At 40.4% G+C, this 13,391-nt stretch overlaps 1 protein-coding gene across 6 annotated transcripts in view; it reads left to right on the forward strand.

Annotated features, from left to right (window-relative positions):
- The window catches only part of LOC124157299 (oxysterol-binding protein-related protein 9), a 289,688-nt gene that overhangs the window by 260,467 nt on the left and 15,830 nt on the right, over positions 1-13,391 (forward strand). For all 6 annotated transcript variants that reach the window (XM_046531907.1, XM_046531910.1, XM_046531905.1 and 3 more), the window contains 3 exons: positions 7,713-7,894; positions 9,750-9,779; positions 10,176-10,332. In XM_046531907.1, the coding sequence (XP_046387863.1) occupies positions 7,713-7,894; positions 9,750-9,779; positions 10,176-10,332 (369 nt within the window). The remainder of the gene's footprint in view (positions 1-7,712; positions 7,895-9,749; positions 9,780-10,175; positions 10,333-13,391) is intronic.

The following is a 13,391-nucleotide window of genomic DNA, read 5'->3' on the forward strand; positions in this document are numbered from 1 at the left end:
TCCTATCCTCCCCACACTAATCTCTCATCGCGGATGGAAAAATTGGGGAATCACTCTAAAGTAAACATTTGGACGTGTGATATTTTTTTCTCGAGACCGTCCGCTGTCTGTGTGATTTTTTTGTCAGTTGAAATAGGCGTTTGAGGGTGCGACTGAATTTTTCATGTTTTGCGTTTCGAATTGGAATGTTTCATATGAAGTAGTTGGCATCTTAATTCCTCATTCTGATCTATGTCCCTATTCGAACTCCTAAAACAAATACTGAAAAATGTATTACATGTGACTTATTTTTTCGTGTAATTCGTTGCTCGCGTTTTATTTGAAGCTAGCAATGTTCCTTTTCATTTGAAGCATTGCTTATCAATAATTATTTTCTGAAATTTATCTTCCGGTTTTCAACTTAAGGGGAAGAAATAAATATCGAGAGTCGTATGTTTCTGCGGCTTATGTTGATGTGTTAACGATCTGATGTATACTTATAGTTATTACCCCTATCTAATAATTTGATTACGCCGTGTTTCAAGGTAATTACGTCATGTGCATTGCGATTTTTTAACATGTTTCCTATCGTAGTTACAAAATTGGGTTTGTAATTTGCAAGTTCGTTTTCTGGCTTTAGATGTCTTTTGCCCTTCACAATCGATTTGACGTAATCCGAGTATGAGGCATATATATAAAAGATTGAATTTACACATATGCTCGATAACACTTACTTATTTTATTTATAAAATTTATGATTAGGATACGACATGAGCACATTCAGTTTTTTTTCTTATTTGCAGTTACCACGAAGCACTTAAAATCCTTAATGACATAGTTGAAGTTGGATCGCCAGTCAAGGCGTTATCCAGAATTTTTTTCTTGGGGAGGCACAAGGGTCTGACAGGCAAACGGTCCTCTTTATGTTTGGTAATAAAAATAACATACAACAATTACTATGCGAAATATTGTCTATCGTATTTAAATGTGAAAGTTATTAATGTCAATAATTAAGGCGCCGTAATATACATGAGAAAACCAACTTAATGATAACCCTATTAAATATTTTATCTTATTTTTATGCGTCTGTGGGGGGGGGGGGGGGGGAGGGCAAGGCCCCCTAAATCCGCCTATGTCGCCAGTAGTAGATAAAACTTAAGTAAGCTTATTTGATGTACGCTGATGTGAGAGAAATTCTTGTGTTTACAGGTCCTAACCTTATCTGAGGCTTCAATCTTTGTTTTCACGAATGTAGGCGTGATCTTGCTTCGCCTTTTCCGTACATATCTTATCACGTTTTGACTAACAGCGAAATAAGTGAAACGAAATACTTGAACTTGCGAAATTTTTAATGTCGAATTTCCTCCATGGATAATGCGAGTGCAATCATCGCTTTTTCCGTGTCTATAATTTAAAAACGGAGTATTTACTATCTCTAATGTTCCACCTATCCTCGGGTTTCACTCGAAAACTAGGATTTAAAAAATAAGCATTTCTACGACTAATTAACTTAAACGTGACAGGGATGTCTACAGAGTTTATATTATAACTCTCATGATTCTTCTAATAATCTGCGAATCTCTTTTTACTGCGTGTAGCTGCAGAGAAAGAAAATATAATAAGACAAACTTACAAATTTACGGTAAAATTTAACCGTGTGCTGCTCGAATTGACAGTGATGACTGAGATTACGACTTTCACTAGTTTATTGATAAAAATATTATTGTATTTAACTAATTCTGTTCAAATTCCCTTTCAACCCTGGAATGAATTGGGTCATTTGCAAGTTCGTGTTCTAGCTTTAGATGTCTTTGCTCGTCACAATTGTATTGACGTAATCCGAGTATGAGGCATATATATATATTATGTGGTATGTGGTTAAACGTTTCATGCAATAAAATCGGACGAGTTCACTCGTTATTTTCTTTTTATGTTTATCAACTTTAATTTACGTGAACTATTTGATCTTTGTTCAATTTTGGTGTTCTTTCATTTAAGACATTCCTCTAATCCAATTCGGAGGTGCAGAATCAATAGGAAAGTAGTGTCCAGCCTTGTGGAACATTTTCATATAGATAGCTCGTACATACTGATACTAGCCAGCATGCTACCTCCGCGACCATCTTTACTAATTTTGGGTACTCTTAATAAATTTTCATGCCAACCAGAAGTGTTTTTTTTTTAACCTAAGCCGGAGAAAATGTAGCAATTAAACGTTTTTCTCTTTTAACCTCCAGAAAAGTAGGGAAAATTGAAATAATTTCATTGCGACTGTAGTAATGGAATTCTTTGGGGAAAAGTGGGAAAAAAGTCTTGAAGTGTTAATTTTTCCTCATCCCCTTATCGCATAGGTATTTCTTAGATAGCTCATTCCGAACTTCTCGTTCAGATGGTCTTCGGTAAATAAGTTACGAAATCACTTAATTTGTTTTAAGATTATTATTTTACTACGCCTTATCTATTTTTTATTTCCCGCAAAGAGGAATTCCGTGAAATACAATTTTTAATTAGCATAGAAAATTGCGAAAATTGCCCAGAAAATCTTGAAAAGTAAGGAAATTTCGGTTGATATTTGATTGGTTACTGGTTACTCGCATCAAAATGTTTGGTTCGTAAAAATTCGCAGTATTTCATTCGTTTGCAATTCGATCGGGAAAATAATTTATTGGTTATTGAGACACCGTCGTTTTCGTCACTTTCACTGCCGCATTTTTCAAATATCGAGCCGCAGAGTACGTGTGGATTTCTCCCCTCGGCAGTACTTCGGTAATTTTCGCAAATACCGGAATGATTCTCTTTACGCCTGTTGCGCGAGAGACGGTATAAGTGTGATTCTTCGCTCCTGAAAGCATAATGAGCGGTCATCCAGTTGATGGTTGGAAAGGGATATGCATCCACCGTGTGTGAATACCTCCTATCCGCCATATCCCCAATTTTCAGCATCCCATCCTCAAACCCTGCCATGAGTTCTCCCTCCCAACTGCCTCACCCTTTCCGGTCACTCTCCTCCCGCACCAACCCCCGTTGGTGTCATCGGTGGTGGTGGAACCACCCTCCCCCGCACCAACCCCCAAAACCCTCGAAAAGCTTTCCCGATACCCTTCGTCCCCCGCTCGTCAGCCAGAACCCCCGCAGTCGGCTGGCAGCTCTTGCCCTCCCCAGCGCGCGGGTCCCCGCGTCAATAGCCCCTCGTCGAACCGCGCTCGCCGACTGCGCAGGCGCCCCCGCTCTTACCCCTCACGGCGGGCGGTGGAGGGACAGAAAAGGAGAGACTGAAGTGGCCATATTTTTTTGTTTTTATTATTTTCCACCGGTTTCTTTTTTTATTTTTGAAGGGAATTTCCCCGAGGCGCCAAGACGGGGCTGACTCCGGCCATCTCATCCTCTCTCTCCCGTATTTTTATTCCGGCCTCCTTTCATTCGTCTTCCCTCCCCCGCACGTGTGCATCTTCCCGTTCCTCTCAACCCGCAGTTCCCCGCGAGTCCCCGCGCGCCCCCCCTCGCTGGGAAACCCATCCCCCCGACCGCACCTCCGTCTCCCCACACCATCCCTGCATCTTCCCGCCGGGAGCGGTGCCCCCTTCAGCCGCTCCACCTCCGCCGCCACCCCGGCTGCAGTCGCCGGCCTCCCCCGCTCCCCCCTACCGATGCCCCTCTCCATAATCCCCTTTCCTCCCGGAGGCCAAGTCGCACCGCCGCCGTCGTGAGGCTATGTCCTTTCCGCCGAGATACCGACGCCAGCTCCTTCCGGGTCGGCGCCTCGCGTCGTCCACGCCTCCCCGCTGACTCGGCGGACATCCCCCGCATTTCTTCCCGCCCCCCACTCACGCGCTCCCCCCGCGGCGAACCGACCTCGGGGGGAAGGCCGCGTGGACGTGTCCCTTTCCCCGCGCCGTGAATCGGCTCCGTGGTGCAAGGCCGGGGAGATCCCCTTCTGCTCTTCCTCAGCTCTGCGTCCGCCCCCTCAATCAGTTGACACTTCTTCCCTTCCCGCCTTCTCCTCATACCACGCGAAGAAGCGCGCACACATCCCAGGGTCAATTGTCCTCAGCTCCGCGCCCTTATCTCTCTCCGGGTCCCAATCGCCCCGCTTCCTCATCCCCTTTCTCCCTCGGACAAAAGGAGAGAGGAGGAAAAAAACAGTGGTAACAGATGGGTATTGGGGAGGCAGTCAGTGCAGAGGGGACGAGGCTGTGCGAGGCTGTCCCGCTGACCGTCCGTGGCTGCATCCGTCGCGATCGCCACGCGTCCGATAGGTTGCTGGACGCGTCCTCTCCACGTGGTCGCCGAGATTTCGGCGCGGGACCTCCTCGTTAGGCCGCGAGTGTTGTCTTACGTTCCCGCGGTCTCGCGTGCCTCGGCGCCGTGGGGCGAGCGCGTCTGTTCCCGTGGAAGCGCGGGGAAAGACACCGCAGGACTCGGAAGCGCTGTTGGCGCTAACAAATTTAACTTCCTGGAGATAGAAGGAGTGTTTACGGCGGATGGTTGTGTGTCAGTGTTAGGTTTCGGGTTCGTCGCGACCGGATGAGAGCAGGAGTTGGTTTAGTGTGCTCGTGTGTGTGATGTGAGCTAATGGTAGTGTCCGCGGCTGTAAGGTGTTTCGGCGGCGGGAGGAAGGATAAGGCTCATAGTGAAACGGGAGCGGATGAGGCTTGAATCTGCCTCGTCTGCGACCTTGTGCCGACGCGAGTAGCAACGCTGCGAAAATGAGCTCTCGAAGAGGTGTGTTGATCGAAGCTTCCATGTGACCCACGTGTGCGCAAAGGATTTGCAACGCTAGTACCTGGGAACACCAAGCTCGGGCTGTGATCTCTCTTTTTGCTACGTATTTATTCCCGGAGGAGCGAGCATGTTCAACTTGAGGAACATCTCGGCCCGCTGGCCGTTCCGAAGGGGAAGCTTCAGGTGAGCTGCCCCCTCTTCGTCCGGTAATCATCCGAGTTGTGTTGACGGGAGTTCTTTTATTTCCTCGTTCGTAAGCGAGCATTGGCCCGCCCCGCGGAGGTGACGAAAGCCATTACGAGAGCGCACGTTTGTTATCGAGCCGACTTGCTTTGCGTCTCCGTAAGAGCGGTGATAGCGCATGGCGGCGGTGTGTGTTTTGGTTGGGCATTTCTCGTCCGTCCTTGACACGGACGAGTGTTCTGACTGATGCGGGCTAAAACTTGTGATCTAGTGGAGATAGAGAAGAGGCCAATGTTAGAGGGTAGTCCCTTAGTTAATCGCCTTCTCATCACTTATCTCCGTTTTTCTTGAATCTTATCAGCTAGAATAATATTGTCTCAACGGTTTGTTTACGTAAAGCGAGGGTATAGTCAGGTTATGTTAAGATTATGCTTACACCGTTAATGGAGTAGATCAGGACTGCAGTCATAATTACACACCCTTAATATTTATGCTGATTATGTGGATATTTTCTGGTAAAACGGGATAGTATCCATTGTTTTCTTCCCTTATTCTGATCATGACATTATTTTCAACATTAAATTTTAATTCCAACGTTTTAAAATTTTTATCATGGTTGAAATTTACTGTCTGCATTGAGTAGTGCAAAAAAACATTCTTTGTAAAGAACAAAATGATGTCATACCTGCTAAACTAAGGTTGACTAAATAAAAGGTTTTCAGCTCACTTTTTGCACAGTGGCTGTAAAAAGTCAACCGGTTCAGTCATGAAACACTTTTAGGCTGTACTTATAGTAAGTGCTTTAAATATTTTGGATTAGCACTCGAGTTCAACTAAGATAACTTGTACAATGCTAATCAAAATATTTCTCTCTGGGGTAGGGATGGTTTCATTGCTCCTGGGCTGTATGCAACCATTCTGAGGTTTAATAACTCTTCGAACGTAAAGTTGAAGAATTTTCTATATATCACATGCTTAGGCTTCACTTGGTGGAACCATATATCTAATTTTCTGAATAAATCACTTAGTAATGTTCCACAAAGACTTTTATTGCTCTGATCCAGGGTTTCGACTAGTATATAGTCAAATATACAAGTTGAAATATATACCAGTCGAAACCCTGGGTTGGAACAATAAATGTTTTTGTGGAATATAACTAAGTGTTTTATTCAGCGCACCACTCTTTTAGTCATGTTGTTTCATTTAACAGAATATCTAAAGCACACTATGAATTTCAACCCACTGTGGTATCAGATTGCATGAAACAATTTTGCATAGAAAAAAAATAATTACATGTGCAGATTTCAGGGTTTAAGAAGCAAAACAGGTGGGAAAGGTGAATGCATACGAGTCACCGGGAAGGAAATACGTGATGGTAGGATGCAGTGGTGGGCAAGAGAAAAGCCTCTTGGCTTGACAAGGGACTAATGATTTTCCTTTGTTAAGGAACGAATGTAAATTAACGGGCATGAAACTTGGGATGGGGCTATTGGAGTCTTGTCACCTCCTGAAGTTTTATAGGTCCCCCAAAATTTACTTTTATAGTAAAATACAATATCCATTGAACACAGTTTTCACAACACAATGATTTACATTAAAATTTATTTATAAATTCATTGATTGTTGCTGAGGTTACCCTCACAGTAATAGTGATATCTCAATGTACTACTAGACAATTCACTTTAGGCATTAAGAGGATACATTCCCCCTGATTGACCAGTATTTTATGGTAATCAACTACTCGTATAAAATTTATTTTGTCATCCTGAAAGTTTCATCATATGTTAAGTAGATCGTTGCTAACATTTTTCTGTGCCACATATTTTATAATTTTACCTTTTAATTATTTTTTCAGGTGTATTTTTATGCATGTGATATAGGCATATGTTGAAAAGTGGGCCTACTCTGCTCACTCTGTATGTTACAAGATAATAGTGCAAGGTTTATGCAATTAATTGTTCACCAAAAAAGACGGGTAGAGTGGGAAATATGTATCTTTTTAGAGGGAAAAGCTGAAGTGTTATTTCTTGTATTGGCTTAGTCCTCTTCCTCCTTCTTCAAAGATATTTCTGGCTACCTGCCTGTGAAGGAATGATTAATGTGCAACCTGGGTGAAAAAATGGTGTTGGCAGAGAAAACGTTATTAATTTTCAGTCTGAAGGTAGGGGTGACAAGAAAGGTAGTGGTTATAATGCAGGTAAAACCAAAGAGTCAGGGAGGAGAGTGAGGTATAAAGAAATTACAAAGGGCTTGGGAGGGGGAGGTGAAAATGTATAACACCAGAAGGTGAATCACTGAGGTGGTTTGAGGAAATGTGAAAGAATCAGTGCATTGAAGTACTGAGATAACATAAATTGCACGCCGAAGGAGGCTTTGGAGTGGGATGATATTCCATGGGTATGGCAATGAGGAATGCTGAGGAGAAGGAATGATTCACATAAATCTGTTCAGTGATAAATTACATTTAATTGATTGATTGCAATTTGGGATGAGGAAACTATTGATAGGGACTTAAAAAAATAAAGAAAAACAAACCAGTATTTAAAAAAAGCATGTGGGGAGCTATTTTCTTTCTTTCTGTTCTGTAGTGGCTCAAAATAAGTGGGTCATTTTATTAAATAATTGAGTGTGGATTAACAATGTTAATATTATATTTTTTGGTTGTAGATTGGAACAATTTATTGAAGTACCAAATAGTTCTGATCCATCAGGAATATCTGTGTGCAATAGGATACCGGGAATAATCTTGTGAGACATGGTAATTTACTGTTCTGAATCTATTTCTGGGTCCATTCCTAATTAAATGATGTGATTGATCAATGTTACAGTGGCTCAAGACCTTTCCAAGATGCTGTGGAAGATCTTGGAGCTAGCGGAGCTGGGTCTTCTGCAGCACCTGTTGCTAGTGGTACCACCAAGGCAGACGAGCCAGAGTCTGAAGAACCTGCTCCTGTTATTGAAGTAGCGGAAGAAAAAGCCTTCTACAAAGATGGTGCTCTTGACTATGATGGTATGTTTAGTGGTGACATGGTCAACTTAACACATTCAGCGCAGAGCACGTCAATTGACGTGGTCCCGTCCAAGCCAAGATACGGAGCACATCAATTGACATGCTCTGCCGGTCGGGCCGGGAGCCCTTTCTCCGCCTTCGTACATGACTAATATCCACTTCCAAGTCTTCCGATCGTGTGCATGGCCTTCATCAAGCTTCCCTCTTTCGACCCGTGTGCACCGTTTGTAAAAGTCAGCATTTGAACGGAAGTTATGGCGCAGAAACCTCCCTATATTTCTCTTTCTTATTTTATCGGCTGATTCTGATGACTTTCATGAAAATCGGGCCCGCATTGAATGTGTTAAAATAGATTCTCATTCTTATCACGGCATGCTTTTATGTGCCCTGATATTCGAGGCTTCTCATGAAAAATATGCACCACATTTTCTTTATTGAATAAGTACATTCATAATAGGGTGGTTTCCTATTTTTCTATTGCCTAAATCGAAAGATTATTACTCCTGGAGTATGTATTTCACGCTTATAGATTTTTAAATATGTAACAATATCTATTTTTGTGATTAAATGAAAAGTGAAAAATTTCCAGCGCGCAAAAACGCGACAGCTAAGTATGAATGCTGGGAAAAGCCTGCGTGACGTCATTCTGGTTCCCGTTGCTGCTGTGTCTGGCCACCTTGGTGCGAGGCCATGAGCACCGCTATGACGCATGTTGTTAGCTGGTAGCACTTGGCTTAAATAAGGATTATTAATACCCTATCAAACAAAGGAAACTTTCTGACCATAGGCAATTTTATTTGGTGATTATTAAGAGATGTTTCCCTGAGCTCTGTGCCTCATGCATGCATTGGTAATCTCAGATGACGTAAAACTCCTGACTACTCGTATAGCATCTGGGCCCCTGTTATGTCATGTGGGGTGGCATCGTGTGGCTGCCAATCTTGCCTTTTTCAAATGAGGTTAAAATTGACAATTGGCATTAGTCTAAACTAATATTTCTAAAACCAAATAATTTGTATATTATGAATACACTAATGGTGGGTAACAAATAGCAATCAATGCCTTTCGTTTTCTTTGATGAACGAACTACCCTATTGGAATAGGTATCTGAGATTGTGGCTACATTGTTAATTTGCAGTCATAGAGCCAAGGAAGGTAATTTTTTCAATTGTGAGTGTATTGAAATGAGCCTGCTCATGAAAAGCATCTTCTTTTCTTTTGACATCCTCTCATGCATCATTGACGGATCAAGACCCTTGGTCCCAACATAAATGATGTAATAATGCATCACAAAAATTGCTTAGCAATTTAAGATTTTTTGTAGGACCTCCCTTACCCCCAAACCTTTGTTTCGATATCTTTTTCAGTGATTGGAATTGAAATAGTTATTTTGGAAATTTACATTATTTTTTTTACATGTTTACATACATTTCAATAAATAAATTTTAACACTTTCATTGCCAGCCCATTTAGAGTGGGATGTTAAAAAGACTGCCTTGGTTGCAGGAAATTTGCAATATTTTAGATTTTTTATTACATGTCTGTGTATTTTTTAAATGCATCTAGATTTTTCTCGAATGATGAGTGTGTGTTCAAGGTTTAAAAACATTGAAGAAATACAGGGATTGAATATTAGTTTTGTAATAAACAAAAAAATGGCAATTTAATTATCATAATTGTAATTTTGGCCTGTTGGCAATGAACAGGTTAAGGGTTCTCCAAAAGATGCTATGAATTAAAAAAAACATAGCATCATTACCAAAAGTAGAAAAGTTATTTGTTATTTTAATTTTAATACATGTTGACTCTGCAATTATTTATGCTGTACTCATTCATGCTCTCATTCTTTTTACAGCTCTCTATGAAGATGACTCGGAACGTGACTGTAAGTCCCTTTACTTTAACTTATATTTCATTGTGATGGCTGAGATGGCTCTTAACTGTATGAAGAAAAGAAATAGTTGAAAGCATATTGCTTTAATTATTCGCATTTTTGGGACTGCTATGTGATACAGTTAACTATAGATTCTGTTAACCAGTGAAACTGAATAAATCTTATCAATTGAATGTTGTGGTACAATCATTTTTCCACAAAATCTCAGTTTTTTGTGTTAGCTCTGATAAAGCTTTTTGTGTTATTATAAGTTCTTGGAAATAATTAGTTAACTACACTTAAGGTTGATTTAATGATGAAAATAAAAATGTTTGTTGTGTTACATTTGAAGTATATGTTTACTCTAAAAGTGTAAAACCTTTATTTTCTTTCTGTTTGATACACTAGTGGGCACTATGGATGGAAATGTTGTTACCCACTTGCTCTCTCAAATGAAGATTGGTATGGATCTTACCAAAGTAGCCCTCCCTACATTCATCCTGGAGAGGAGGTCATTGCTTGAAATGTATGCCGATTATTTTGCTCATCCAGACCTCTTTGTAAGGTAAGGACTTTGCAAAATCATCAGGCGGAGGTGGCTATATGATTGTTTATATAGGTTTAGAGAGAAAGAGTGTAGGAGTCCATGGATTGGTTTTCATGTAACAACATCAGCTCCCACCTTTTAGGAAAATTAGTTCTTATGACAATAACTGTTTCTCTCTTTTTTAACTCCTTCCTTCTCCTATCAGATGTAATCATTAATTCAATTTGCTAAAATTTTGTATGTCTTTATTTTACTCCCTTAAGGTGATTAAATGCTAAAAATGTGTATTTTGGGTCTTTTTGTATTTTATTAGCTATAAATTTGGCCGAATAAGTAAAGAAAAAGTATAGTGGGATGAGATATCTTGACGTCAGAATTGGTTCAGCATGCCTGGGAAAGATATATACATATCTTGTTCACATAAGGCAAGGGTTTAATGTGGAGCTTTTGTTACATTAAACTGCCAGTAATCCTGCTTCCTGTTATCCAAGCCTTAGATTACCAATGCCATTGTCTCTTCCCTCAAGTGTTTGAAAAACTTTACACTGATATATGTAATTGATCCATGAACCTGATGCTAAGGTGGAGCAGAGCGAATTTCAATTGTTGCTCCATCATGTTCTCCTCCATTCTGGCCAAAGTGGAGGAAGTCAGAACACATTAGGCAAAGCTCTTAGTCAAAGTAGAGGCTAGGAGCCAGGGCCGGCCTTAGGGCGGGGCGACCGCCCCGGGCCCCGTGCTTTGGGGGGCCCCGCATTCGTGAAAAAAAAATTAAAATATACGATAGTATATACGATGGTATCATAACGGCGTAATTACGAAGTCTGAATTTGGGAGGGGAACACATACTTAGCCAGAGAGTGGTAGGGATTCAAAATGCTCGAGTTTGCAGATGGGGTATAGAGTTAAATATTTTAAGTGAAGTGCCCCGCACTGAAGTTTCGCCCCTAGCCCCGCACCTGCTAGGGCCGGCCCTGCTAGGAGCAGCATGTTGAGGAGCAAATAGTGATATTTTCGTTCCGCTGATGTGGAGAGGAGCTCAAATGGATTTTACTTCTTGCTTTACATTACATCACAACTAGAATAAATTCATTTACTCCTTCCATGGCTTAGAATTGGTCAAAATACTATGATGGCAACTCAAATTTCATAGCAATGCTCGTTTTAACTACAACTCATTTCTTGATCTTATTACATCTTCTTACAATAGGGTAGCTTCCTTCATCAAAGAAAACGAAATGCATTGGTTGCGATTCCTTACCCACCATTAGTGTATTCATAATATACCAATTATTTGGTTTTAGAAATCCCAGTTCAGACGAATGGCAATGGTCAATTTTAACCGCATTTGAAAAAGGCCAGATTGGCGCCCATGCGATTCCACTCCACGTGACGTCATAGGGACCTAGTTTCTATAAGAGTAGATAGGAGTTTTACTTCGTCTGAGATTACCAATGCATGAATGTGGCACAGAGCTCAGGGAAACATTTCTTAATAATCACCTATTAAAATTACCTAAGTTTGGAAAGTTTCTTTCTTTTGATAGAGTAATAATAATCCTTATTTAAGCCAAGTGCTACCTGCTAGCAGGGTACTCTGCTACCTGCTAGCAGCCTGCGTCGTATCAGCGTCAAAGCCTCGCCCCAAGGTCACCTCTCAGGGCGATAGCTGGAACCAGAAATACGTCACACGGATTTTTCCCAGCATTCCTACTTAGCCGTCGCGTTTTCGCACGCTTGAAAATTTTCACTTTTCGTTTAATCGCAAAAAATAGATATCGTCATTCGAAAATCTAAGAGCGGGAAATGCATACTCCAGGAGTAATAATCTTTCGATTTAGGCAATAAAAAATAATACGAAAACACCCTATTGCTAAATTTCTGTTTTGATGCATACAGTAGGTTCAAGTTTAATCAGAATTATCCCACCACCTACATAATATGTGTACTTTGTATGTATACCTAAATATGTAATCTTATTTCACACATTATTTACCTAAGAAAATATCCTGCCTCTCTTGCTCCTACTCATCAGTCGTCTTATCTTCCTCCTATCCCATGTAACCAATGTCTTTCCATTTACATGGATTTTGTGAATGCAGAGTAATCCCTTTCTCCACCTTTTGATGCTGCTTCAATAATTAGCTCCACCAGTTTCTTATCTCTTCCAAAATTTCTCTCCATGCAAGTCATTATTTTACTTTGCCATTCGCCCATTCCTTATCCATAGAATATTCCTTATCCTCCAACTGTCCCTAACCTTGGTCACCTATAGTTTACCCTCATCTTAATTTAAAGCTTCAGTTATCCTTTTCGAAACTATACAGGATTTTTAGGAGGGTATTTTGCCAAAGTCTGGTATCCTGTTAATGAGGATTGTATAGGGACCAAGTTGTATTTTACCTACAAAATAACGTTGCTTATATTTTTTCTTTAAGTGGTAATTCATCATCATCTTTTACCAGTTCATCAATCATTACTTCTTATCATATTTTTGGTTGCTATGAAAGTTCTTTTGTAGGCAAAGAATGTTGACTGATAGCAGATAAAACACTGAAGGTGAGAGAGGTTGAGGTGAATATTATAGTGAGAAATGTTGTCTTACGACATAAAAATTTTGCTATTCCCATTGTACCTACTTCAAATATCTCAGGGATGTACACCAAGTTAAATCTATTAATTTACATTAGAATGCATGTCTGATTATAGCTGGAGCATAAATTTTTACTGATGAAAATGGTTGATTGAAGCAATGATTGGAAAACTTGTATAAAATTACTAAATAGAGAAAAACCCTAATGTTATAATTTTTCAGCTAAAATTTGTTAGGAAATACAATGAGAGCCTTTAAGCCTGAAATTGAAAAACATGCTGCAGGTATGATCGTCATTTGAAATTAATTAAATTGCTTTGTTTTTAATGCAATGCAGAACATGTTTATACCTGGTTGCTATAGTTGGTTTCTCTAGTTGAAATTGAAGAAAAATAATTGGTTGAGATTTACCAAATTTGAAAAGTTTTTTTTTTATTGTTCTAAAATAGAAAATTTTGGCATTACATACTGCCAAAAATAGTCTC

This window comes from Ischnura elegans, chromosome 4 (genome assembly GCF_921293095.1).
Source record: "Ischnura elegans chromosome 4, ioIscEleg1.1, whole genome shotgun sequence".
Lineage (NCBI taxonomy): Eukaryota > Metazoa > Arthropoda > Insecta > Odonata > Coenagrionidae > Ischnura > Ischnura elegans.